Source organism: Cyprinodon tularosa, unplaced genomic scaffold (assembly GCF_016077235.1).
Source record: "Cyprinodon tularosa strain WSP-4 unplaced genomic scaffold, ASM1607723v1 ctg94, whole genome shotgun sequence".
Classification (NCBI taxonomy): Eukaryota; Metazoa; Chordata; class Actinopteri; order Cyprinodontiformes; family Cyprinodontidae; genus Cyprinodon; species Cyprinodon tularosa.
The window spans coordinates 2,009,622-2,036,564 of record NW_024039718.1 but is presented as its reverse complement, the minus strand read 5'-3'; the positions used below and the strand labels follow the sequence as shown (position 1 = coordinate 2,036,564).

The window sequence follows — 26,943 nt, the reverse complement described above, 5'->3', positions numbered from 1 at the left end:
AAAACATGCATAATAAATTAATAAGCCACTCTGAAGCCCAGGTAGGTTTTTGTTTATGTTTCACTTTAATAGAGTCATCTACAGTACCATTCACTTACTAGTGGATCACTGGAGACATTAGCTCCCAGTATTCAAAGAAGCTCCATCCTACGTGCACAAAGAAGCATCATCACAGATTCTTCCCTCCTGCAGCTATTAGAATTTATAATCTTCAGTTCCCCACCAAAACCTCAATAAGTTGTTACATTCCTGCTGACAACTCTTTCCTTTTTTTGAATAGTCTTTTGGATTTTTTTATGCACAATTATTTGGCCGTTTTCTATTAAAATCTATTTAATTGTTGGCAGACTTCAATCTCTTATTCCTATTTTTGTTTTTATCTCCTTACCTTCGTGTACATCTGCATGCTCACATTTCCAGGAAAACCTTTCTTTCCCCACTTTGAGGCAACAAAGGATTTCTCTGTTGTTATATTTGTTTAAGTGTGACTCGCATATGAAATAAGTAAAAACTTCAGTGTGACTCTTCCTCTGCATCTAGTTTTCTAGGTGGCCTTTCAACCAGTTAAGGTCCTGTGCAAAACATGTGATCCTACTAAATTGTCTGTAACTTTGTCAAACATTCACCTAAAGATTTGTGTCAGAATCCAAAGTTGGCTGAAATGGATTGTAAATATGAACCAGTCATGAGACTTTTATGATTGATGACTATTAAAATGGTTTACTGGCTTTTGGGGATTTTCTGAACCTGTTTTCATCAGAAATTTTCTCACTTTTACTAAAATGACAGGGATGCTCTGCAATCTTAGAAAGTAGCGGTGGTTATAGAAAACAAGTGGTGCAAGGAGAGAGACATTAATTTTTTCTTTTCATTTAATATCTGAAAGCCCCAATGTATGTTGTTCCAACCAGGTTAGATGCCCACTTCCACTTTAGCCATGATTATCGACTGCTTCTTTATCTATGGTGTAAAGTTTAGCTAGAACATTATAAAAAACAATTTCAAGCTGTAATTTTTAAAGCACAAACCCGGTACAGAGACAGCAGCGTGGCACTGATCCCTGTTTTATGTATTTCCACTCTAACAGGCAGAGAAGCTTCCCCTAAACCAAACATCTCCCATTTAAGCATTAAAAAAAAAATTGCAAAACTAATTTAGGAAACACTACGTATCAAAAAGGCTCTACTTTCTCTTATCTGTTGCTCGTGCAGATCCAAGTTTAATTTCTCTTTAGATAGCTGTGAAACCTTGCTACCACTTTAGTATACCATATACCGTATATGTTTACTATAAGTCTTTGATTGTGATGGCAGTTAAAGTTAAAAAAAAAAAAGTTTTTATAACCATCTTGTGTAACTCTTGTATACATATAAAAGTATAAATGGTTGAAATTAGAGGTTTTTTGTCAGGAATATGATGTGATATTGAAAAATAGTTTGGAATAATGCATTTAGTGCAAGAGATAAAACATTTATTAGATTGAGTTTGTTTTTAAGTTGTTTTCAAGCAAATTTCTTCCATTTCTGCAAAAATGTAATGCTTTCATTTGTTCTTACATATACCAATCTATTAACCACAATATGATTTCTAATTTTCGTAATTTTAATATGTATCTATATATTGCATCTTTTTTTGCTGATATTTAAGTTAGCTTTTGGAGGTCTAGGCAAATTTTGACTAGAAACTGCAAAGTCAAAAAAGGTTGGCGAACTCTGGTCTTGTTCATTTTTAATACCGTATATTCAATATTATTTTAAGGTATGTAAATGCAGCTAACACCCATTTAAGCATCTTTTTATGGGTTTAATAAAAACAAAAATGATTTTACAGAACAAAAGTGTGACAGAGGGAGCAATAATAAGAATATGATTTTGAATTCTGAGCTTAATTAATTCTTTAGGCACAAAAACTTTTCATCTGAAGCCTTTAAACCTGGTTAAATCTTAGAAACTGTGGTAGTCAGATTGGCTACTTTACCTTCTGATTAACACAACTTGTAGATATTAGTTGCGAGATTAGCTTATATTGCTTTTACAAACATTGTCTCCACTGTCCATTTCACCATAATGTTCTCTGAATCAACATTTATAAAATGACATTTAATTCCCTCCCCTCTTTAGCCCACAGTCAGTGTCGGGAAGGTTGGAGGGAGTATGAGGATAAATGTTACTTCTTTTCAAATGACACAAAGTCGTGGGAGGAGGCGAATGCATACTGCATCGAGCACACCAGCCACCTGATGAGCATTCAGGACATACATGAAAGGGTAAGGATGCAAACACAGGTGAGAGTAAAACCACCTCAAAATCAGTTTTAAGCTCTCTGTTTATCTGTTTCTATATCTAGTTATGGGTGCGAACACAAATCGGCACAGAGATCTTCTGGATCGGCTTGAATGATAAGATCGTAGAAGGTGTCTGGGAGTGGAGTGATGGGAAACCTTTTATAGAATATTTATTGTATGTATATAAATCAGTCCCTCAGGTCTGATCAACATTGGTTTCATTTTCCTCCTTAAATAATGAGGATATATCTTTTAATTTCGAGTCCATTCATCAAAGAACAGCATTCCCTTTCCTTCAGGTACTGGATGTCCGGCCAGCCTGATAACTGGAATGATGAGGACTGTGGTGAGTTGGTAGGAGAAAGCTTTGGACAGTGGAACGATGAAAACTGCAACAGCAAGAGGAAATACATCTGCAAATACATCAACGGTAAGGAAACCTGGATGCAGGCTCTAAGTGGTTTATTTCCATTTATGTCCACAGGGACAAACTTTATTGTTTTATCTATTATTCAGACTATTGAATGTAAGGAAATGTAGGTGTCATGATTTGGTAGTGGATAGATGACCCAAAATGCAGAGGTAGGGAGGCAGAGGTGATTTCCTTGTGGGGTTTAATTAAAGGTTAACAGAAAACAGAGGCAGGAAATCCAAAAATCCAAGCATGAAAAACTAAGTCCAAACAAACTGAAAACCAGGAGTCCAAATATCCAAAATCCCAAAAATCAAAACATGAAAACAAAGTCAAAAAACAAACCAGAACACATGGAGACATCAGGGGGGATTCAATCTAGAAGTGGAAGGCTTAGAGAGACGGAGTTGGAGGAAGTTAGACGAGGACCCAGCAAAGAAGAACGGAATAGAGAGAGTATTTGTAGGAGACTGAAACAAAGAGAGGTTTAACGAGCAGATTAGGAGCAGATGTAAGCAGAGCAGAAACAAGAAAGGAGCAAGAGAAATAAGGAGAACTCAAGAGTGCAGCAGAGGGCAACAAATAAAAACCTGAGAACTGAAAATAACCACAAAAAAATAAATAAGAATTAAACCACTAAGACTATAAAACATGGAGTAAAGCAAAACTGAACACTCAAAAGAAAAACATAACAGAGCCAAGACTGAAACAGTAACTAAGAATAAACCAGAGAACACAGCAAAATTAAAATAAAACCACTAATACTAGAAAACAAAGAGTAAAGCAAAACAAAACACTAAAAAGGAAATATAACAGAATCAAGACTGAGACAGTAACTGAGGAAAACCCAAGAAACACAACAAAATAAGAATTAAACCATAAAAACCTATAAAACAAAAAGCAATAACAAAAGAAAAACATAACAGAAACCTAACAGTAGGTAACAGATCCCACCCATTTGAATGTCATCTACCGTATTGAGCCACTTTCTGATGTTTCTTTTAAGTCGAATTTGTATAAAAATATGTCCACAATGTTATTTTGGTGCAAAACATAAATATTAATGAACATGAAAAAGGTGGGTATTTTGGAATCTGATTTTTTGTATTTTATTATATTTGTCCTTTGAAAACAATTTCTTATGTTCCTTGATTTAATAAAAAACCCTTACACCTGTCTTATCATCTCCATGCAGAGGTAAAGTATCCAAAAATTGTACTGGAGTGAAAGTTATACTACTTAAAATCCGTTTTTTGTTTTACTCAAGTAGGAGTATAAAGGGACTTAGTAAAATATGTACTCAAATACTACGGTAAGTAATTATTGGTGTGTAACATCTGATTTAATGTTTAAAATTATGTAATCAGACAGACAGCTATGTAAGAAGGTGATGCATGTTAGGTAAGAATAAAGAACTTGCAACAACAATATCTACGGTTTATCTTATTTTTAACCTGATCTCCAAATAGCTCAAGTTCATCATGGTTAGTGGAATCACCAGAAGGTTTACTTTACTAAGAATAGAGATGCATTCAAAAGAATATTATCTTGGTAAAAAGTACAGTAAAGTACAACTCGTTCTAAAAGCATTTTTCTCTAAAAGATACTCAATTAAAAGTAACTGAGTAAATAAAGCTAGTTACTACCCCTCTCTGTCTGCATGTAACATATTTTCCTTGCACACTGCTGTGCTCTTTGTTTTCCAAATATAAAAGCTATTTCTATCTCAGGGAGGCACATACTGGAACAAAGTTACTTATAAATTGTATCACATCTCTAAAGAAGCAAGAGATTTCTGTATATTTTCCAGATAAGAAAAAAATATTTAGTTTTCAATAAAGCTAACTGATCATTAGAAAACTACAGGAAGCAAATAATGACGGGAATTAACAGTTTTTTTTTTTGGGTGCATTTTGAATTTCGTAAAAGATCTTTTGTTTTTAAAGCTACAGATACTCTAACAAACTCGGGTTTTTCTGACTGATGCTGTTTTGAGTTGAGTAGTTTGCTGAAATGCTACAGGCTAGTCCCAGCAGGTTTCTATATTTTGATATGACCTGTTAATAATTTGGTGTAAAGCACATTTCAGTACAGTTCCAAACAATCCAGCTGATATAGTTAATCACAGCTGCTTCCATACTGAGATGGTTTAGTTAGGAAATAGTTAAAGCCGTTTTCCATCTCCTGCAGCAAATCCTGCCCCACAGTGTGACTTAGCCAACGGCTGGCGGCAGCACGGCTCCAACTGCTACAAGTTTAAGTCAGAAACCATGAAGAGCTGGTCGGCAGCCAGACTTGACTGTTTGCAGGAGGGAGGAGACCTGGTTTCTATAACCTCACTGGAGGAAAATACGTATATGATGGGAACACTGTCATCAACACACCTGGACTTCTGGATTGGGCTCTCCACTCTGGTGAGTTGAATATGTTGATGGATTGAGACATTCATGTGTCTGCTGGAGGATAAAAGATAAATTTTGACCCTTATGACTTTGAAAAGGAGTTTTGTTTCTCCAGAAATGCAACAAGATTTCATGTCAGCTTGATCCTGCGAACAGCCAGTTTGCCTGGTCTGATGCAATGCAGGTGGGATTCACCAACTGGGATGGCAACCAGTCAGTGTAAGACCAAATATCTCCACAGAAAACATTTTGACTTATTTCTATGAAAACGTCATACATTTGGGTTAAAGCTTTTATTCTCTAACAGAGACCCACAAGTCGGCGGGTGCGCTGCCTTAATCAAAGACTCGTCGGAGGCATTTGGAAAGTGGAGGTCCCATTTGTGCAAATATGAGCGTCCATACATATGCAAACGTCTAATCAGCAGTAAGCTCAGCTAGATGTGATCATTTTTCCGAGGGTTCCCTTGTACTGTTTGGATTGTGAGTGATGTCCTCTCTTCTTCCAGCTATCTGTCCTCCGGGTTGGCAGAGCTTTAAGGGAAGCTGTTACTGGATCGTCAGTAACATCAATATGTTGACCACTTGGCATGAGGCTGCAACCGCATGCTCTGGTATGAGCGCTCACCTGCTGTTCATTAACAGGTAGAGACCAAAGAACATTGCACTTAAAAAATTGTCAGAAATGTTTATTTTCTCTTTTATATCACCATCATCACATAGGATATGAGTTGAACCTTTTATACAGGAGCTTTAACACATACCAAAAAAAAAAAAACAAAACAAAACAGAACGTAACAGCACTTTTAAATTACACTTGTTTAACAAATTCAAATATATATATATTATATATATATAATGCAACAAATGAAGGCCACCAGTAGAGTATTCTCAGTACATCTTGCAGTGAGGTAGCTCTGGACAAAAGTTATGTTTGTTTAGATATAAAACCAGAAAATATTAAAATGAGAAACTTTCTTTTTTTTCACCTTTTGCTTTATTGCTCCAAAATAACTAAAAACTAGCACTTAAATTGTAATGCAAACACTATTGCAGCATATGAAAAAATTTTATTCAGTTCTTCATTTCTGAGCTGATTAAATCTGAGGTGGGGTTTAATTGGTTATACCTTCATTTTTTTTATTCATAAAACTTATTCAAGTTGTTTAAAAAAATTAAAAATCCTTTTGCATGTTTAATAACATCAGTTTTCAGAGTCGTAAAAGGAATAAATCCAGCTAAAGGGATTTACGTTTTTCGTATGGATATTATCTTTGGAAACAACCATGTTGGTTTAAAAAAAAACAATCCTGGGGTCCTGTTTTTTTCTATGAAATGTTCTGGTTCAGCCTCTACGGAAGAGGATTAGGGCCACTGAAAAAAAAAATGTTAACAGATTTTTTTTATTTTATTTCAGTTTAACATGGGAAAAAAGTCAGAATTCTGACTTTAATCTCAGAATTCTGACTTTTTTCTCAAAATTCTGACTTTGATCTCAAAATTCTGACTTTGTTCTCAGAATTTTGAGATTAAAGTCAGAATTCTGACTTTTTTCCCATGTTAAACTGAAATAAAATTTAAAAATCAGTTAACTTGTTTTTTTTTTCAGTGGCTCTAATCCTCTTCCGTAAGCCTCTGTTAGAAACATTACCTGCTTTCTTTATTGCAAGCAGAGGATCACAGTGTTTCACAGTAAAAGAAAGGTTAAAAGCCTCTTGGAAGGATTTTACTGTGTGTTATTGAGAGGATACATTCCTCGTTTTGTTGTTGACAATAATAAAAAAAAAACTAAAAAATAACCAAAATTTTAACTTTTTTAGGCAGCTGAAGTTTCATTTTTGTAATGTGATTTTTTTTTATTTGTCTTTTTTAATCACACAAAGTCAAGAAGAGCAGTTTTTCATAAACGGGAAACTTCCAGACTTTCACCAAGTTGACATTCCTGACATCTGGATCGGCCTATCAGGTCCTCCATTGGCTTTGATCAAATCTCCTATTTATCCATTGAAAAGTCCCTTTTAAGTTCCTATGATAAAGTTCTGATGTGCCACCAGATATGTACCAGGACGGAGACTTCAAATGGACGGATAAAAGCAAAGTCGAATTTTCAAATTACGGAGCTGGCTGGCCCCGAAACACGATTGACACGTGGGACTGTGGTCAGATCTTTACAGGTGAGACTCTCCCCTCTGTCACTTTGCACTTATATAAACTGTTCCTGCTGCTAGCTTCCAGAATGATTGCTCTGGTTTTTAGGGAACTATGAGGGCAAATGGGAAACAACCAACTGCTTTAAGAACCTGGGTTACATCTGTGAGATGACAGGTGGAATGAACCCTCAACCCACTGCATCTCCTGGTTAGTTCCTTTTCATCCGCCCTCTGTATGTACATTGCAGTCCCAGCTCTACCAGTAACTGTTGTGTTTGCTTCAGATGGCCACTGTGACAGAGGATACCTGCTGTATAAGGACTACTGCTATCACTTTGAGAGCGAGCAGGTGAAAAACTGGCATGATGCCGAGGCTCATTGCACCAAAGAGCAGGGTCATCTGGTCAGCTTTCATAATGAGGAAGAGCTCAGTTTCCTCACTGGTGGGCAGCTATGGATTATAACCCCATGCATCAATATTCATACACTTTGAATTTTTCCATTTTACAACAAACTTAATTAATGTGATGGACCAAACAAAAGGTGGAGTATAACTGTGACATAAGAGAAACAAAACATAATTTCATCTCCCTCGTTAAAAGTCTAAAAAAGTGTATTCTGCATTTCTGTTCAATGCCTTTGATTTAATTGGAGCTGCATGTTTTCCTATTTCTACTATAACCCATGACTTCTGTTTCTTTTAGGAATAGTTTCCATTTTTGCCATTAGTACCAGCTTTTCTGTTGTGCTGAGGAAAACCACCCTAATAACAGAACTCAGTGATGCAACCATTTAAACCATGAAATTGTGCTATTAGAAGGCGGCTCTTTTTCCAATACATATGATCAAGACCAGGGGAAAAAGTTCAATCTTTTGTCAACAGATCTTCCCAATGGGAAACTCTGCAGCTTTTCCACAGTTGACATAAACCTGCTCTCATGTGTAGCTATTTATTTTAATAAACCTTTTAGCTCTTTACGGAGCAACCAAATAAATTAGTAACACTGGATTTTATTTGGTAAGTTAAGCAAAGGGAGCTGAATACAAATGTAACTTTGACTGTTAAGTAATATTTCATAGGTGACTTGAACATTGACTGGTTTGCTAAAGATTGCCACTTGAAAAGAAAACTGTTAACTACTGCAAATGCATGTGGACTTACTCAACTGATAAACAAACCCACAAGAATATGTTTCAAGAACGATGGCACTAGTACATCTACCTGTATAGATCATATTTTCACAAACCGTCCTGAACTATGTAAAAAGGTACTGTCTATTCCCACTGGTAGCAGTGATCATAATTTGATCATTTCTGCATTAACAACTAAACTGAGTGGCTCAGGAACTACAGTCTTATTTAAAAGATCCTATAAGTTGTTTAAAAATGACAAGTTTATTGAAGATGTTCAAGCTTTATGCTGGTCTGATGTGTTGGCTGCTAGTAATCCAGAAACTGCTCTATTTAAATTTAACAAGCTATTCTTGCCATTGATTGATAAACATGCACCTTTGAAGAAGTTTACGGTCAGAAACAACGTCACACCTTGGTTGGATGAAGAACTGAAAAACTCTATGAAAATAAGATGTCAAATGAAAAGAACTGCAGTTATGACAGGAAATAAAAGTGATTGGGATCTATATCGTAAAATGAGAAATTCTGTTACTAAACTTAATAATAAGAAGAAGAAAATGTATTTTGATAATCACGTTAAAAACATAGGTAAAGATAATAGGAAGTTATGGAATGTTTTAAATCAATTGACTGGTAAGAAAAACAAAATAAATCCATCTTTTTTGGAAACAGGGGATAAACTCATAACTAAGCCAATAGATATTGTAAACCATCTCAATGATTATTTTATTAAAAAATCAGATAAACTAAGAGAAAATATGCCTAATCTAAGTAATGATATATCTTATCTATTAATAAGAAATGAATTGATGAAAAATAAAAACTTAAGGTTTAAACTACAAAGTGTAAATATAGATCAAGTAAAGAATCTTTTAAAAACCTGCAAAAACAAACCACCAGGTGTAGATGGTCTTGACGGCAGGCTTCTGAAACTAGCTGCTGACTTTATTGCCCCTGCTCTAACCCATATTATTAACCTTAGTTTTAGCTGCTGTACCTGCCCACAGGCATGGAAGCAGGCTAAAATAGTTCCTCTGCCCAAAGATAAAAAAATGCCTTTCTCCGGTTCCAACAGTCGCCCGATAAGTATATTACCTGTATTATCTAAAATACTGGAGTCTATAGTACACGATCAAATTAATAACTATTTTTATACAAATGATTTATTAACAGATTTTCAGCATGCATACAGAAAAAGTCACTCCACTGCCACTGCACTGACTCACATGTCTGATGATTGGCTTAGAGAGACTGAAAAAAAAAAAAAATTACAGGTGTTGTATTTTTAGATTTTTCTGCTGCTTTCGACATCATAGATCATAACCTGCTATTAACAAAATTATCCTGTTACGGGTTTGAGCAATCTGCAATCACATGGATGTACAGTTACTTGTCAAATAGAACACAGACAGTGTTTTTCAATGGCAGTTTCTCAGGTATCAGAAAAATTACATGTGGAGTACCCCAAGGTAGCTGTCTGGGTCCACTATTATTTAATATTTTTACTAATGATTTACCATATATTTTACATAAGGCTAATATTGTCATGTACGCTGACGATTCAACTATATATACATCAGCAAGTACACAAATTGAATTAGAAACTGTTTTAAATACAGAATTACAATATGTAGTAGATTGGGTCAAATCAAATAAACTGGCATTAAATACTGTAAAAACTAATTGCATGATTTTAGGTTCAAATTACAATATTAAACAGAATCCTGTAATTAATATTAAGATTAACAACGCAGTTATTGAACAGGTGCATGAGACCAGACTGCTGGGTGTAATAGTTGACTCTAGGTTATCATGGAAAAAACATATTAGTAATATTATTGCAAAAATGGGAAGAGGTATATCCATTATGAGAAGACATGCAAATTTCTTAACTTCAAACATTAGGAATTATGCAATGAAAGCACTAATATTGACATACCTCGACTATTGCCCAGCAGTTTGGTCAAATGCCACTGGAGAATATATAAATAAATTACAACTTATACAGAATAGAGCTGCTCGTGTAGCACTCAGATGCAGCTACAGGAGAAATATAACATTAATGCACAAAGATCTTAATTGGTTGTTGGTCAAAGATAGATTGTTGTATTCATTGTTAATTTTCATAAGAAATATTTCTAATTCCAAATTTCCTTCTGTTTTGTTCAAGCATCTTTCTTTCAGTGTAGTAAATCATCAGTACAGTACTAGACATGCAACTAAAGGTAATTTCACTTTACCCATAGTAAGAACTAATGCCATGAAAAATACTGTTGTGTTCAGAGGTATGAAAGAATGGAATAATCTGCCAAAACATATCCTGCTTGCTAATAATGTCAATAAATTCAAATTATATGTAAAACAGCATTTATCAAAATAATATAACTGAATGTTTATATTTATATGTGTGTGAATATGTATGTGTATGTATGTTTACAGGTGTAAGTGTAGAATGTGTTTTATATTTGTCATATATCACACCCGCATGAGGGTACATATGTACGTTAATATGTGTATATATTGTATATGTATTTTTATATGTGTTTGTGTATTTTCTTTTTCTTTCAAATATTGGTTGTATTCTTAGTTTTGTTTTTAATGTATATATTTTTTCAGGACCCCAGGAAGAATAGCTGCAGCATAGCTGTAGCTAATGGGGATCCTTTCAATAAAACTTAAACTTAAAACTTAAGTCACAGTTATACACTACCTGTTGGTCTCTTGCATAGAATCAAATAATAAAAAATGCATAAAAGTTGCTGCTGTTTCATGACAAACGATTTAAAAGGGTTTGAATACTTTTTGAATACTCTATTGACGTTGTTCAGCGTATCTCTTTTTTTTCACAGCTCATATGCCAGGGGAAGCCTGGGTGGGCTTAAATGACATCACAGCTGAAAGCGTTTTCGTGTACACCGATGGAAGCGCTGCAGTAAGTTAACCATAGCTAAACTCATCCGACAAACTCTCATTCCGCTGTAACGTCTCAGCAGCACCTCAGTTTGTGTTTCTCTTTGCTGATGATGTCAGGACCTCCTCCCCTGGGCGCTCAGCCAACCAGACAACTGGGAAAACAATGAGGACTGCGTTCACCTGACAGGAATGACCCACCCTGATCCTGGGAAGCTTAATGATGAAAAATGCACTGCCACGAAGGAATTTGTTTGTAAAAAAGGTGTGATGCTTTTACACATCTTCACTTCCTTTATCCACCCTTCTCTTTTTGTAGTAACCTTTAACTTTCTTTCACCTTAGCAAAGGGTCAAGGACCTCCTCCTCACCCTCCAACGTCTGGACCAGGTATGTTCCTCTGCTCCCAGTCCTGTTACTAACTCGTCTTTCAATGCATGTGGATGTCTGAGTTGTTGCATCTGCTGCAGGATGGAATGAGAAATGTGGCTCTTGGACCCCTGACCCTTTCAATGACTACTGCTACCTTTTAAACTACCTATCAATGAGAACCTGGGCAGAGGCTCGAGCTGACTGTGTCAACCAGGGAGGGGATCTTCTCAGTATCACTGAACCCTTTGAGCAGACCTTCATACAAGGTAATTAACGCTCTAAGCCATCTTGCTCCTGTTTTTGTAGTATATTGTCTATTTGCATGAATATAAAGCAAAAAATTTTCTAGTTGTGGTGAAGTACATAATCCTCATTCATTTTCAGCGTCTTCATACCCAGATCCTGCTTGGTTTGGGCTTTAGGGATGTTATATTAAGCTGCTAAAAGAGTTTTAGGTGAACATCATAATTTGCTAATTAGTAAAACAATAATCATGTACCTTATGCCTACAAATATATACATAATTATGTTATGATTATTAAATATCCAGTGGCGTCCTGAGATTAACTTTAAAACCTAGAGTCAATTTTAAATCAATCTATCAAAAGAACCCTTTCTATGGATTTACTCCTGTTTGTGCACAACTCATCTACAAAAAGTGAAACCTGCCTCACATTGTCCTGGCTGTAAACACTGCATACCAAACTTGGCAATATTTTTTTTTACAGAGATAAAAAAAAAACTTTAAATGGTTGAGTGAAAAGACAATAGTCATAACTTGATAAATACAGTGTATGAATGGCTTTTGGTGATGGTCTTTATTTTTTAGAAGTGCGCTTTAACCATTAATTATGCGTAGTAAATAAATGGACTTGAGGAAGGCGAAAAGATTGGTGAGAACAGCAGAGAGGATTCTTCCCATTTCATCCCAGCGCTGCATGTCCCGAGCCATCATCAGTGACCCCTCACACCCCCACCAGGGACTGTTCTCGCTGCCACCCTCTGGGAAGAGGCCTCGCAGCGTTCAATCCATATCCAGGAGATTCCAAAACGGCTTCTTCCTCACCGCCATCAGACTGCTGAATGTTGAAAAAACTTAAAAATCACGTCACAGACTCTGCATCAAACTGACCATATCAATGTGTGTTTTTGAACCATGTTTTTTTTCTCCGACACTGTTTACATTTGTCATGAAAGCTGTACAAAATCAAATTTCGTCTGTGTATACAACATGACAATAAAAGTTGTCTAAGTCTAAGTAATATATATTGAATATTACCACATAGCATCTTTACAGATTTTCAGGTGAACTGTAGCCTCCCTGTTTCAGTTAATGAATTGAAGCATATTAGGCTCCACAGCCATACAAACATCCTTAAAATCATTAACTTATTGATGTGAAAAGCAGCTCAGCGAACCGTTCTGTTTCAAACGCAGCCCTGATCCAGCAGACCCCAACTGGGATCTCCCTGTGGATGGGAGGCCATGACTCAGTCACGGAGGGTGGCTGGGAGTGGACGGACGGCTCTCCGTTTAGATACATCCGCTGGAATGCAGGTATATATGAGGGTGAAAAATATGGGTTATCTCTGAAAACCAAAGCAGTCAGACAGCAGAATTTATGTTCTCTCTGACAGGTAACCCAGATGATTATCTCGGCGAAGACTGCCTGACGATACTTATTAATAATGGCTACTGGAATGATGACAACTGCGAGAGCAAGAGAGGATATATCTGTAAGCGGAGAGGTGAGAAGCTTTGCTTAAACTGCTGCTGAGGCTAGAGTATTAAATAATATGTCGACAGAGAGCTAAATGTGAGCTTCTTATTTTCAGGAAAAACACCTGAGCCTCCTCCCCCACATGATGGTAAAGAAGACATCTCCCTACTGCTCCCTTGTGGGTGATATAAGATCAAATTCTATAAAATACCCCCAATATTGACATCATTTTTTTTTTTTTTTGGTTCAGGTTTTATGACAGCAATCGTGTGCCAAGGATCTACTGCCGTCCTCCATTGTCCACAAGAGAGTGTGATAAACATCCAGTCTGCTTTCTACGGCCGAAAGAGCGACGACATCTGCCCACACTTTGATGGATCTGAAGGTCCTGCTGCCTATTAGCTATTGCAGAGTGTTTTGTGTAATCAACCTATTTTATTTATCCGTTTATGATTTTGACCTGCTTTTCAGGCAGCTGCACTGTTGAAGGAGTTCTTCCTCAGTACAGAAAGGCGTGTGATAACCGTCCTTTCTGTTTTGCCTATGCCTACACCGAGGAGGACCCCTGTCCCACTGTGTCTAAATATCTGGAGATAGTCTATAGCTGTGAGCAAAAAGGTAAAATCTTTATCTCAGTTTTTATTGTATTTTTGAAAATGAAAATACTTTATACTGTCGATTTTTTTTATTTTGTATGTAGGATCACATTATGTTCACAGTTTATATAAAATAAATGTTGCCTTTTATCAGTATGTTTGCACGGCCTGGGTGTCGAGGATGGGAACATTACAGACATCCAGCTTTCTGCTTCTTCTTCCATCGGCTCCTTTACCGCACAAAAAGCACGTTTGAATGGAGATTCCTGTTGGATGCCCTCAGGAAGTGGTAGGAAACTGGTTTCTAAATATCCTTTGACTGTGAGCTTCATGTTAAGTCCACAGGAGAGGCCTAATTGGTCGACTTAAGGTAAAACAAGATGTTCTGCTCTTTCAGCATCTTCAAGCTGGATCCAAGTGAACCTCGGTCAGATCAGGAAAGTAACTGGGATTGTAATCCAGGGTTGTCCTCAGAGTGACCACTGGGTCACTAAATTTAAGCTGCAGCACAGTGTGGATGGAACAAGCTGGAAGGATTACTCAGCTGATGGAGAAGTGAGTAAGAGAAAATTTTCTCCATAGTCTAATGTGGAATCCATCCATCCATCCATCCATCCATCCATCCATCCATCCATCATCCATCCATCCATCCATCCATCATCCATCCATCATCCATCCATCCATCATCATCCATCCATCCATCCATCCATCCATCCATCCATCCATCCATCTTTTTTATGTTTGCATAAAAGTATTAAAACTAAAATGTTTTTTTATAAAACTACATGAAAAATCAATAAAACATATATTTTTTTAAATTTGACATGAAAATTACTTCATCTTTGAAATACCCAAAGGTGCAGTGAGTAGCGCTGTTGCCTTGCAGCAAGAAGGTTTTGGGTTCAATTCCTTGCCCGGAATCTTTCTGCAAGTTTCTAAAGTTTGCATGTTCTCCCTGTGCATGTATGCGATCTCTCTGGGCACTCCAGCTCTCTCCCACAGTCCAAAAAAATGACTGTTAGGTTCAATGGCAACACAACAATAGGCCCTTAAGCAACCTTATCTGGGTGGGCCCCATATGAAGTAAAACATGTAATAAAGGTTCAGGATACGGCGACAGTTCCATGAATTGGCCAAGAAGATACAATTATGCAATTCTCAGTAGTATATGATCACACACGGAAAAAAAAAGAAGTGACTACGCACCTTAATTGAAACCATTAGTGACAACGCACCACTATATGTTACAGACATCCCAAGTTCCAAGAACTAATTTCATGGAGATTAGACATCCGACCCGAAATGTGCCCCATACATACACACACCCCGCATTCTTGCCTGCACAATTGCAGTAGTTCTAATCCGCACATGATGCAATTATTGTACTGCCTGCAGTCTCACTCGCATAAAAAAAACACCACCTCGCATAGTCTAAAATCCGGGACAGTTTAGCTAGCGGGCATCTGTGACCCTCTCCATTCATCTCTTGGTGGCAATCTTTACTCCCTGTAGCACAGTGGTTCTCAAACTTTTTCTGTCATTCCCCACTTTGGACAAGGGGGAATTTTCAAGCCCCGCCTGTCCCCATCGCCCCAACACAATGCTAATGAAATATTCAACAATCTTAAAATGTTCCAATTTTATTGAAGTAACAAGTAGTATCTAAATACAAATCTACATCAAATAACAGCAAGCTCAAAAATAAAGAAAATAAAAATGCAGCTGTGTCAAAATTTGTATCAAGCTCAAAGATAGAAAAAATTAAAGTGCCACTCTGCAATCTGTTAATAAAAGAAAAGAAGTGAAATCCATCTGGCAAGACAGGTCTATTTATCCCTGCATTAGTGGCTGCAATGAGCCTGTTTTGCATTGCAGTTTCTCAAAACGGGGTTGCAGGCTTGATACTGCCACTCTCAAGTCATGCTCAATGTTCTGCTGAGATCTGTATTTTGTTTTCATTGAAGCAGCAGCTGAAAAGCCCATCTCACAGAGATATGATGTGGCAAAGGGAAGAAGAATGCACACAGCTCTCTGCCCGATGAGTGGATACTCGCTCTCCACTCCTAACCAGAAACATGAACATGTGGCTGTGTGAATCAAACGCCGTTATTTATTTAAGATAAAATATTTCAAATTCAGTTATTTATGATCAACCTGCGCCGTCAATTCCGGCGCATGTGCGCTTTATTTGCAGTCTGGACGCAAAAGTTAAACATGCTGTGTCTCTGCTCTGACTGCAGCGCTGATAGGGACTCCTGCAATAGCGGGGGAGAACGGGGTTGGGACGGGGGAGGCGCCCCACGGCAGCACCTGCCGCTGGAGGACAAGAAAAGGAACGATACGTGCTTTCACGTAAGAGTCTCCAAAAGGCGCTAGATTTGTTTTTTTTGAAAAAGAGTCGCTGGAGGGGTCTGAAATATAGCGACAAAGTCGCTGAGTTGGCAACACTGGGGCGCGAAAGTTTATTCTGTTACAAATAATATGCCGACGTCACGTCAATCATTATTTTGGCACTTCAGTTCCAGGTGAAATTTTTCTCATATCTAATGTTCTTTTAATTAGACTGCATGTAGGCTAGTAATGATTACTTTGTGGGTTTGATTGGTCTAAAAAGCGGCAACATACAGCTATAAGGACAGTTTGCTCTCACACATTCTACATTTATAGTCACACACACACACACACACACACACACCGGAACTTGGCGCGCCCCACCTGTCACGTCTCAATTCCCCACCAGTGGGTCGCGCCACACACTTTGAGAACCGCGGCTGTAGCAGCAACGTCCACATCTGCCTCTATGGTTCTTTCATAGAATGTGTTTATTTTGGTAAGTTTTTTCCGTTCTTCCAGCAGCTCTTCTCTCCTTTTTCTTTCCTGGAATCTGCTTAAGTACCTCATTTTGGTATCCATTGTCTCTAACACATTATACGTAACGATTACCCCAGTCGGCCTCAGCAGATGGCCGCTCACACTGAGCCTGGTTCTGCTGGAGGTTTCTTCCTGTTAAAAGTGAGTTTTTCCTCTCCACTGTCGCTACAAGCATGCTTAGTGTGAGGGATTGTATTTGAGTCAATGAGTCGATGCAATCAACTGGTTTTTCTTAGATAAAAAACTTTGAATCAATTTGACTGTATGATCTGGTGAACTGTAAAGGGCCTTCAGATAAACTGAATTGAATTGTTATGGTTTTAATCTACACTGTGGATTACCCATAATTTCAAGTCGTATTGTAAAAAATAAAATACTCAAATACATCGTTCTTTTAAGATCTTTAAACATATTATATGAGTGTATTTTTTACCAACCGTCTAATGAACTATACACAGTTATTAACATTTTAATTAAAAGTACCACTGTCTACTTTGCTATTGGTGTCGTGTTTAAACGCTCACCATCATGTTGAAATCTGGCATGTGTTGGGGTATAAATAAGGTCCGGGTTTGGTCAGTTACTTTAGCATCAGGTGGGTATCAGGTAGTCTACAATTGCGTAGGGGGCCTACCAGGTGTCAGTGATGGGGCCCCTAAGGTCATTGCGCGTAAGCAAGTGCTGTCTCTGCTTACTGATGTTTAAGCCATTGGTTAGGTTCATTAACTTCTCTAAATTGTGCTTATTTTGTGTCTCTGTGTTGCCCTGCGACAGACTTGCAGCCTGTCCAGGGTGTACCCTGCCTCTCACCTATAGAGTTAGAGATAGGCCTGAGAGGACATAGTGGGAGAAGATGGATGGCCTTTTTTTTTTTCTTTCTAATAGTTACTTAAATATTTTTTTCTCTCCTATTTCAAGTTTTTTCCAGGTTCAACAGACAGAAATATCCCTGAAACTCAGCTGCTTGGCACACCAGTGTCCGCTCAGTATGTCCGCCTCCTTCCAGTGGAGTTCAACGGTCAAGCGGGCCTCCGGTTTGATGTCTTGGGATGCACACCTGACTGTAAGGAAGTCATGACACTTTCTCCATTATACTATTCTAATATGGAAAATGCTCATCTAAAATAATTGCGGCTTGACAGATGCAATTACATGTGCCGACAAGCCCAACTTCAGTTCTGGCCATGATAAAATGACGTGAGTTGAATCCAAAACATTTAATTGTTTCCGCAGCATTTGATTCATTGTAATTTATTCAGTAATCTTTCTGTATCTTAAGGGTGCATTGCCAAGCAGGCTGTGCCAAAGCAGATTACCAGGTGTATGGCACATCTGTATATCGTGGGGTATGTAATTATGTCCTATTACAGTATGTGTATCACCATGAGGTATTTCGTGTATAGGACAATCTAAATGATTTCCTTTATGTTTGTTTGGATAATTTTCTGGAATAGGACTCAAACATCTGTGCAGCAGCCATCCATGCAGGAGTTGTTCTCAATGAGAACGGAGGAGACTGCACCTTAATAAAAGCTCCAGGACAAAACTTTTATCCTGGCTCCACCAAGAACGGCATCACCTCCAGGCAGTGAGTTAAATGTTAATGTTCTCTTTATATCATGTAACCTAAAGCATAGAAGTTCATTCTAATTCTTATTTCTTCAGATTTGATGGAGACTATGAAGTCTCGTTTTCTTTTGCAAATGGGGGTGAGTAAAGATTTAATCAGTCTAAATATTTCAAATGTGCTACATGATTTCTGTTTAACCCTTGTTTGTTCTTTCTGCCATCAGAGCTGAGATGCTCTGGACCTGACTGGTATGAGTTTGGAGATTTCTGCTACAAACCTTTTGGAGACAAAAAGACTTGGCATAACGCCCGGAGCTCATGCAGGAATCTGGGTGCTGACCTTGTTTCCATCCAGTCCATGAAAGAACAGAGCTGGGTGGAAAGTTACCTATACATGGGTATGTATGCGAATGAAACCACTTAAAGTTCAAGAAGAGAAAAAAAAACAAGCATCCAAGCCTTAAATGTGAGGTTTTCTCCTTTGCAGCCACCAGTAATGTGTGGACTGGTCTTAATGACCTGGCCATCCCCGGTCTGTTCATGTGGTCTGATGAACACATAGTAACTTTTACCTACTGGGCACCAGGAGAGCCCAACAATCATAATGGCTTCAGTGAGGACTGTGTCGAGATGTTACATCAGGTCAGGTCTCATTTTTGCAAACAATCCAGCCAGCCGGGTACATAGATGTTCTTTGTAGCTAATAATGATCCATTTCCTTCCAGACTGGCAGATGGAACGATAAATCCTGCACACAGCTTAACAACTATGTATGCAAAATGCCCAAAGCACACTACCCACTCCCCTCAGTCCAGCCCACCATTTATGGATGTCCTCAGGTAGGACTGTCCAGATATTTACTCCCTTTCCGTCACCTCTTTGAGTTCCACTTTATGTTTTAATCTGTACATAGGAACAGCAGCAATGCATTTAACAGCCAAATGTTTTCTTGGTTTATTCCAGGGTTGGGATGCATATGGCTACTCATGCTACTGGATGGAAGAGACGGCCAGGAGTTGGTCTGATGCTAAAGCCTTCTGTAAGGAGAAGGACGGCTTCCTGCTGCACATTGGAAACATGTGAGTATTAAATGTCTTTTTGATTTTTTCTTATAGCATAGCCATGAATTAGTGTAGAATCATTTGCTTTGTGAATGTGTTTGTAACCCTTGACCCTTCTTTCTTTCTTTTGTTACATCAAATTTAAGCTTCCTGTTGGTATGTTTTGCACAGCATGTGATCGGCCACATCTTTTTATAATAATGAAACTTAAGGAAAAGTTTGTAAAATAGCTCATAGTGAATTGAAATGGATGGAGAATAACTATTAACAGAAATGATCAAGTTCAGATTCCCAGATGGATTACCATTTTGCATTTGTTCTTTGGTATTTATAATATCATTTCAAACAACAATGTTCTTACAAATTTATGAGACCCAAGACAACAGGTAAATTTATGCCATAGGAAGAATAGGTAACTGTATAGGTAACTGTGAAAAAAGGACATAAAACCCATAAGAGGTGATGGATTAGATCCTGATGTGACGTCTTTCATGTTTCACTGCAGCTATGAGCAGTCCCATTTCACAGTGGCTCTGACTGGAAGGACTGGCTTCTGGTGGATGGGGCTCCGTGCCCAAGGAGACTTAAGCGGAGGGGTCGACTACGTGTGGGACAACGGTTTACCTTTGACCTTCACTCACTGGGACCAAGACCAGCCAGGTAGTAAAACTAAATGTAGCCCCGCCTGAGAAGTAGGATGTCTAATATGGTGGAAATGCAATTATTTTAAAGATGCTGAGGATGGTACCTGTGTGGCTATGACGACGGGTCAGATTGGTGGTTTCTGGGATGACAAACCCTGCTCAGAGGAGCACGCCTTCATCTGTGAAAAGTTCAGACCTGATATCACCCCACCTACCGAGGCTCCAACCCCTCCTCCTTCACAGGGCTGCGCTGATGGCTGGACAGCTTTGCCCCACTTCAGGAACTGCTACAAGGTAACGATGACAGGGAAGCAAAGGTAAACTTTAGCAAAAGGAGAGACTAATATCTTTTCTTTTTCTGTGTGATGCAGCTTTTCCACAATGTAGACTGGTCCCAGAAGAAGAGCTGGGGCACTGCATATGAAGACTGCATATCCAGAGGTGCTAATCTGGTCAGTATCCACAATCAGGAGGAGGAAGAGTTTTTGTCTCTGTACACTAAAGGCAGCACTAAGTGGATCGGCCTCAAGCACAACCCTATTGAAGGTGGTGAGTATCGGTAGAGGTGTCATATAAATTTTAAACGAAACCACCTAATCTCTCTTCATGTGTCATAGGCTATTCCTGGAGTGATGGAACACCACTGTCACACACAAACTGGGGTTATGGAGAGCCAAATAACCACGAAGGCCGTGAGGAGTGCGTGGAGATGGTGAGCAGCACCAACGGAACCTTCTCCTGGTGGAACGACCTCAACTGTGATGCACATCAGGATTGGATATGCATGATTACCAAAGGAAAAACTCCAGTCATTCCCCCAGCACCTCCATCTCCTGTTCCAGGTAAACTTTCCCCACGAAACACCAGGGCCTCAGGACATGATCCGGATTAAATTATCTCTCAAGGCTTATTTTTTTTTTATGCATCCTTCATCTTCCAGCTCCTGAGTGTGGCTCAAATCCTGGCTGGAGGAAGAACGGTGACATCTGTTACTACTACAACGACACAGATATAGTTGACTTCCACACAGCCATGATGCGCTGCTATGCAGAGAAGGCTCAGCTTGTGTCGATCCTCAGCAAAGATGAACAGGCATATGTTAACAGCATGGTACACCTTGTTTCTTTGACTTTTACAGATGAGATTTACTGTGGGCAATGAGAATAGGTCTGTTGATTTGATGTTTCACTATTTCCTCAGGTGGGGACAGGGAAGATAGCTGCAGCCTGGATCGGCTTGAGGATGTTTGGCATTGCAAGTGGACAGTACATGTATGTACAGTTCAACATGAATCAGTATTGTAATTCTAGAGTAAAGGCATTCAAGGACTATAATGATCCATGATGCATAATTTCTTTGCCATTTTCCAGTTAGCCACAAAGGAAATGAATGGACTTTCAGACAGGGGTAGTTTCTTTATTGACAACGATGCACCAGCACTGTGTAACTTGTTATGTTAGAGAATTTGAGAGCATGTGAATGATTTTGGGGTCAATATACAGAATGTGATGCATAACAATGCACAGTGCTAGCTGCTCTTCTAAGAACCTCACATATGTACCTTCAGAGGGTCGAATACGTCACAGAGTGAGTTATTTTATCCATATTGCAGCTTTCGGACAGTCTGAGTTCCCCTTAACCACCAGAGCTAACTAAGCTAAAACTTATGGAACAAAATAGTTATGACACTGACCTGGTCATGCATTTTGTCTTTATAGGGGCGCATCTTTATAGGTAACTCCATAACTTCTTAATCTGCTGATCCAGAGTTGTCCGCTATCAGAATCGTAAACACAGCTGGAGAGTGCTGTGTTGGCAATGGACCTTTGGGGGGGTTAAACCTGGAAGTTACAGATCTAGCGCCCCTAGTGGCTAAATGACACACAATGATACTTTAAAAAATAGGTTAGATTTGATCAGCTGGTTACTCTATTAATAAATAAACACTGAAAGTAAGATGGCAGACACATATTTAATAGGTTGCTGACTTTCATTCTATGGCTTAATTTTTCAAAGCTCGCAATAATGTTTTTTTTTGTCATGCTAAAGTAAACCTTTTCCAGGAAAACTGGAAGGAAATACTTGAACCGATTAGCAAAAAAATTAAAATAGATGCATCCAGGCACAGGTGAATACTCTGTCTCTCCTCAGGTGGGTCGACTCTTCCCCTTTAACCTACACCCACTGGTCTCCGGGTGAGCCAAACAATGCCAACGGGGAGGAACAGTGTGTCCAGATGAACAGAAATCAAGGTTCAAAGACTTAGACTTTTCTTTGCTGTGAAACCTCACCATGCACACCCATATTCTGACTCGCTGGATAATGACCGCTGGTATGTTAAGGTGGATGGAACGATGCCAACTGTGGCCGAGCTGGAGCGGGTTATGTGTGTAAGAAGTTTCCTGGAGACATCCACACACCTCCTCCCCCCACACAACCCTGGGAGGGCAACTGTCCTGCAGGTGGAGTACAGATATAACATTAGAAAGACCTTCAGACGTCATACAGTAGTGTGTTTCATTGAAGCTTAAAATGTTCATGGAACTTTAAAGGTTTTCTTCATAAATGAGGGTGGATGGGGTCAGAATGCAAGGTTTTCTTCACTTGCTGCCATCTTTCTATCCTGTAGGATGGTTACGTTTTAAGGACAAGTGCTTCATGTTCAAAGGGAAGAAAGATGAACTGAAAGCGAACTGGTCTTATGCTCGAAGCTGGTGCAAAGATCAAGGAGGAGACCTGGCAATTATTGATAACCAGTATGAGAATGGTAAGCATAAGCTCCACTACCAGAGCAGCTCATTGGGCTCATTCCATCCAGCTTACTATAAGCTCATTCTTGTTTATTTTTTTACGCTAGACTTTGTGGCTAGTTACCTTAAAGACTTGAAGCTCCCGACTTGGATCGGTCTGTCAGATCTTTTAGTGGAGAATCAGTACGCCTGGTGTGATGGGGTCAGTCCAGTGCTGTACACCAACTGGAATGAACATGAGCCCAACAATGTAGGAGGAACGGTAAGGATCTTGTAAGAACTGATGAGGATTTTTAGCCAATGCCTTCAAAAACAGGTTAATGATCTTTGATATTCTACTAAACAGGAACATTGTGTGGCCATGACTCATGGCCCTCTCTCTACCGGCAAGTGGAACGATGACGCCTGCCACAAAGATCATAGCTTTGTCTGCTACAGAAAGAAATGTTAGTCAGATAAATTTAATCTTTAATTAATTCAAACCCTTTAAAGCTGCAGTTAATTAATTTCATCTTGTTTCTGTGTGACTGGCTCTGATCAGCAAGCAGCATTGAACCTCCTCCTCCTACCAAAAGCCCCTGCCCAGCTGACTACATCTCCTGGTACGAGAACTGCTACAAGCTGGTTGAGGAACCGGCTACCTGGGATGAAGCTCAGACAGCCTGCGAAGAGCAGGGCGGCAACTTGGCCAGCATTGACATGAGCTATGATCAGGCCTTTGTGGCTGGAGTCGTCCTGCAGGGAAAGGCAGATGCCTGGATCGGATTAAGGCGCAAGGTGCATTCAACATAATCTTTAGCTATAGTGCCTTTTAAAGGGTGGAAGGATGATTGTCATTTTTTAAAGATTTATATCTGAAAGGGTTGATATGCATTTTATATAAAGCTCACCTTGATAACTGCTTTTTAATGAATAGAGCCTCAAGTCTTTAAAGGAATCTCCTACAGCATCACACTGTTTTCACCGTGCCTCACCATCTTTTTTGGGAGATGAAAGATATGTGTTGGTGTTGTCTGAATAGAGCGGATTCTTTCATGCTTGCAGTGCTTCATACTTGGGGTGTGTTAAATACAAAACAGGACTTCTCAAAGCACACTCACAGAAATATTTCACCCAAATTTTAAGAGTTATGTAAATTTATTACATAAAAAAATTACCATTTATTTTCTTCCGATAAATTAAACTCAAACTTAATAAATAAACCTTACATGATCTATATCCATTTGTATAATAAAACATATTTATTTGAAAAACCTAATTGTGAACTCATTAACACTAATGAGTGTAATTATTTTAAATACATAAAGTTTATTTTCCTCCTGATAGATTCTTGTAGAGGACTTACAAGAACAATAATCTAGGCTTATTTATCTAACTATTTTTGCAAAGGAAAATAGATATGAAGAGTAAAAACCAAATCTGCTGTAATGCAGGAGGATGGCTCCTACACGTGGACAGATGGTTGGCCAGTTTTCTTCACGCAGTGGGGTCCAGGGGAGCCCAGTAACATCAAGGATGAGGGATGTGTCAGCATGCATGCTTCCATCTGGTTCCATGGGACCTGGAATGACACCAAGTGTGACCAGGCAAAGTCTTACATCTGCAAGATCTCCTCGGGTAAAACCAAACAATGCTGGGCATTTACTTCTCTTGAAATAGTGTATAATCTGAATATGTTTTGAAACATTAATGTTTTCAGCAAAACCGCCTCCGACTCCCAGCCCTGGCGATGGGAAGTGTTTGCCTTTCTGGGTTCCCTACGGCCATTACTGTTACTTTGTGTACGATGGGAAGGAGGCCTTCTCCTGGAATGATGCCCGACACTTATGCCAGTCATACAATACTGAGCTGGTATCCATCCACAGCAGAGCAGAGGTGGAGTTCATCAGGAACTTAAACTACACCAAACACCACAACATCTGGATCGGTCTAACCCGGGACGGAAACTGTGAGTCAAGAAAGAAATAAACCAGGCAACTTTAATTATTCTCTTACAGATTAATCCTTGCAAACACACAGCTATAAATGCAATGTTTTGTCGTTTAGTTGGTTGGGGGTGGACAGACAAGACATCCTTGGGATTCCTTAACTGGGCTCAAGGTGAGCCCAACTCTGCCTTCCATCCCGGGGATATCGCTGAAGAGAACTGTGTGGAGATGTATCCAGACGGGCACTGGAATGACAACAACTGCCTGCAGAAGAGAGGCTTTGCCTGTCGCCATCGCCAGTGTAAGGCGCTTCAAATGCCATTTCTGATGATATGTGATGTTTTACTTCTGCAACCAATCTGGATGTGATGAAATTCTGAGTTTCTGTGTTAACTTCTATTTCAGATCATACAACGGATGAAAATAAAAATCCTATTTTCCCCACTGATAGCCCAGGTGCAAGTAAGTATGGATAATCCTTTAAATAACAAAGTAGATCTTCATGCACGTTTCATTAGATTGTTACACTGTTCAGCCTTATTGAAATATCTTGCAGAAGAAGGTATTCTGATCTTTGGTTAGCCTACTTCTTTTCACACTTTACATCAAGCACTGAGGGCCCAAAGTTTATATTTAATCTTTTAATAAAAATCCTTCGCCTTATTCACTAGGAGCATGAAGCAGAGCCGTTTATCTGCAGCTGTCCATCTTGGACAGGTCACCAGTCCAATGCAGGGCAATTAGATTCACATGAAAGTTTTATGCTTTTATGCTTAAGATCCATATTAGTTTAATATCTCCAATAATGAAACCTTTAAAAAGATTAACAGTAAATTAGTGAAGTCCATACCTTCATGAATTCAAACTGCCAAAGTATTAAAACCATTGAATAGTTGTAACACAAACTGTAATTTACTTATGAGGCAGAAAACATGAAGATCTTAAAATACATCTGGAAAAAGTTCAATATTTTTTTTAATCTCTTATTTTTAAAATGTGAAAGTCAAATCCAATCTAGATTAATTTCAGAATGCAATATTTCAAGCCTTTATTTTTGATAATTATGATGATTATAAAATTCAGTGCCTCTTTATACACAAAATCAATAAAGAAAATGCTATTTTAAACACAGACTGATTTGTATGTACTGAATATATATCTTGTCTCTGTGCAAGAATTACTGCATCAATGCAGTGTGGTGCCTGGAGGTGCTCCTCGTGCGGCGCTGCTGGGTTGCAAGGTTGCATTGCATTGTTGCCTCTAATGTCCCTTATCTTCGTCTCGACTGTAGCACATTACAGTCTGTGGAAAATTCTTCCTAGACTTCAAACTACAGACCACTAATGGTTCAATTATTCCTCATTATAGCCCACATTAAATGGAGTGGCTGACAACAGAAAGCAACATGTCTTGCCTATGTATAGGATTCATCTCTATGCAGCTTCATCCACACCATGTGAAGTTCTCCCAAATTCTTTAAGGGATTTTTGATCCATTGCTTTATAACCTTTTCTTTTCACAATTTTCCTTCCACTCAACTTTCTAACATGCTTGGGTATGGCGCTATTTGAATAACCACCTTCTATAACAAAGATATTTCATTTACCCCTTGTGGATTGAGTCAGTGACCATCTTCTGCACAGCTTTCCAGCTAGCCCAATGATAGTGCAGTCGGCTGACCCATACTGAGAAACCATCCAGAGGCTCGGGAAACCTTTTCAGATCTTTTGAGATATATAGATTAGTGGTGCTTGTTTCCAATAACTTTTTCTCACAGTTTTAATTTTTCATCATCTTGCAAGCCATAAATAAAATTTGTAAAAATGAAGTTGTGATGAATCCAAGTATGAGATTCACTTTAATGTATCTGTACAGCATTTTAAAAGCTGCAGAATTTAACATACAGTTGCATCTCTACAGACAATGGGCTGATGGTTGGCGCTACCATCGGAGCAATCGCCTTCTTCTCCTTGATAGCTGGATTGCTGTTCTATGTCTTCAAAGTGCGGGGATATAAACTGAGCAGTCTCACTTTGCCGACGAGAACGAGTACCAACATCGATGTGGTGGGTCATTAATGAGCCGGTTTCAGCTCTGTGAGAAAATCAGGTTGAATTCGTATGAATCTAATGTCCATCTTC

At 38.7% G+C, this 26,943-nt stretch overlaps 1 protein-coding gene across 1 annotated transcript in view; it reads left to right on the top strand.

Annotated features, from left to right (window-relative positions):
* Positions 1-26,943, top strand: part of LOC119776533 (macrophage mannose receptor 1) — a 28,411-nt gene that overhangs the window by 787 nt on the left and 681 nt on the right. The window contains exons 2-49 of the mRNA XM_038274975.1: positions 2,121-2,266; positions 2,347-2,459; positions 2,584-2,714; positions 4,887-5,110; positions 5,214-5,317; positions 5,406-5,524; positions 5,607-5,742; positions 6,981-7,063; positions 7,152-7,271; positions 7,354-7,455; positions 7,532-7,690; positions 11,231-11,313; positions 11,412-11,556; positions 11,637-11,681; positions 11,762-11,929; positions 13,101-13,220; positions 13,301-13,411; positions 13,499-13,531; positions 13,634-13,768; positions 13,855-14,001; positions 14,134-14,268; positions 14,377-14,534; positions 17,769-17,913; positions 17,993-18,047; positions 18,130-18,196; positions 18,305-18,438; positions 18,516-18,559; positions 18,644-18,817; positions 18,907-19,061; positions 19,145-19,258; positions 19,383-19,498; positions 19,986-20,140; positions 20,213-20,418; positions 20,496-20,673; positions 20,742-20,966; positions 21,065-21,234; positions 21,325-21,395; positions 22,276-22,376; positions 22,467-22,586; positions 22,754-22,891; positions 22,982-23,136; positions 23,221-23,320; positions 23,416-23,651; positions 24,308-24,491; positions 24,574-24,822; positions 24,921-25,103; positions 25,208-25,264; positions 26,723-26,868. Coding sequence (XP_038130903.1) covers positions 2,121-2,266; positions 2,347-2,459; positions 2,584-2,714; positions 4,887-5,110; positions 5,214-5,317; positions 5,406-5,524; positions 5,607-5,742; positions 6,981-7,063; positions 7,152-7,271; positions 7,354-7,455; positions 7,532-7,690; positions 11,231-11,313; positions 11,412-11,556; positions 11,637-11,681; positions 11,762-11,929; positions 13,101-13,220; positions 13,301-13,411; positions 13,499-13,531; positions 13,634-13,768; positions 13,855-14,001; positions 14,134-14,268; positions 14,377-14,534; positions 17,769-17,913; positions 17,993-18,047; positions 18,130-18,196; positions 18,305-18,438; positions 18,516-18,559; positions 18,644-18,817; positions 18,907-19,061; positions 19,145-19,258; positions 19,383-19,498; positions 19,986-20,140; positions 20,213-20,418; positions 20,496-20,673; positions 20,742-20,966; positions 21,065-21,234; positions 21,325-21,395; positions 22,276-22,376; positions 22,467-22,586; positions 22,754-22,891; positions 22,982-23,136; positions 23,221-23,320; positions 23,416-23,651; positions 24,308-24,491; positions 24,574-24,822; positions 24,921-25,103; positions 25,208-25,264; positions 26,723-26,868 — 6,395 coding nt within the window. The remainder of the gene's footprint in view (positions 1-2,120; positions 2,267-2,346; positions 2,460-2,583; positions 2,715-4,886; positions 5,111-5,213; positions 5,318-5,405; positions 5,525-5,606; positions 5,743-6,980; positions 7,064-7,151; positions 7,272-7,353; positions 7,456-7,531; positions 7,691-11,230; positions 11,314-11,411; positions 11,557-11,636; positions 11,682-11,761; positions 11,930-13,100; positions 13,221-13,300; positions 13,412-13,498; positions 13,532-13,633; positions 13,769-13,854; positions 14,002-14,133; positions 14,269-14,376; positions 14,535-17,768; positions 17,914-17,992; positions 18,048-18,129; positions 18,197-18,304; positions 18,439-18,515; positions 18,560-18,643; positions 18,818-18,906; positions 19,062-19,144; positions 19,259-19,382; positions 19,499-19,985; positions 20,141-20,212; positions 20,419-20,495; positions 20,674-20,741; positions 20,967-21,064; positions 21,235-21,324; positions 21,396-22,275; positions 22,377-22,466; positions 22,587-22,753; positions 22,892-22,981; positions 23,137-23,220; positions 23,321-23,415; positions 23,652-24,307; positions 24,492-24,573; positions 24,823-24,920; positions 25,104-25,207; positions 25,265-26,722; positions 26,869-26,943) is intronic.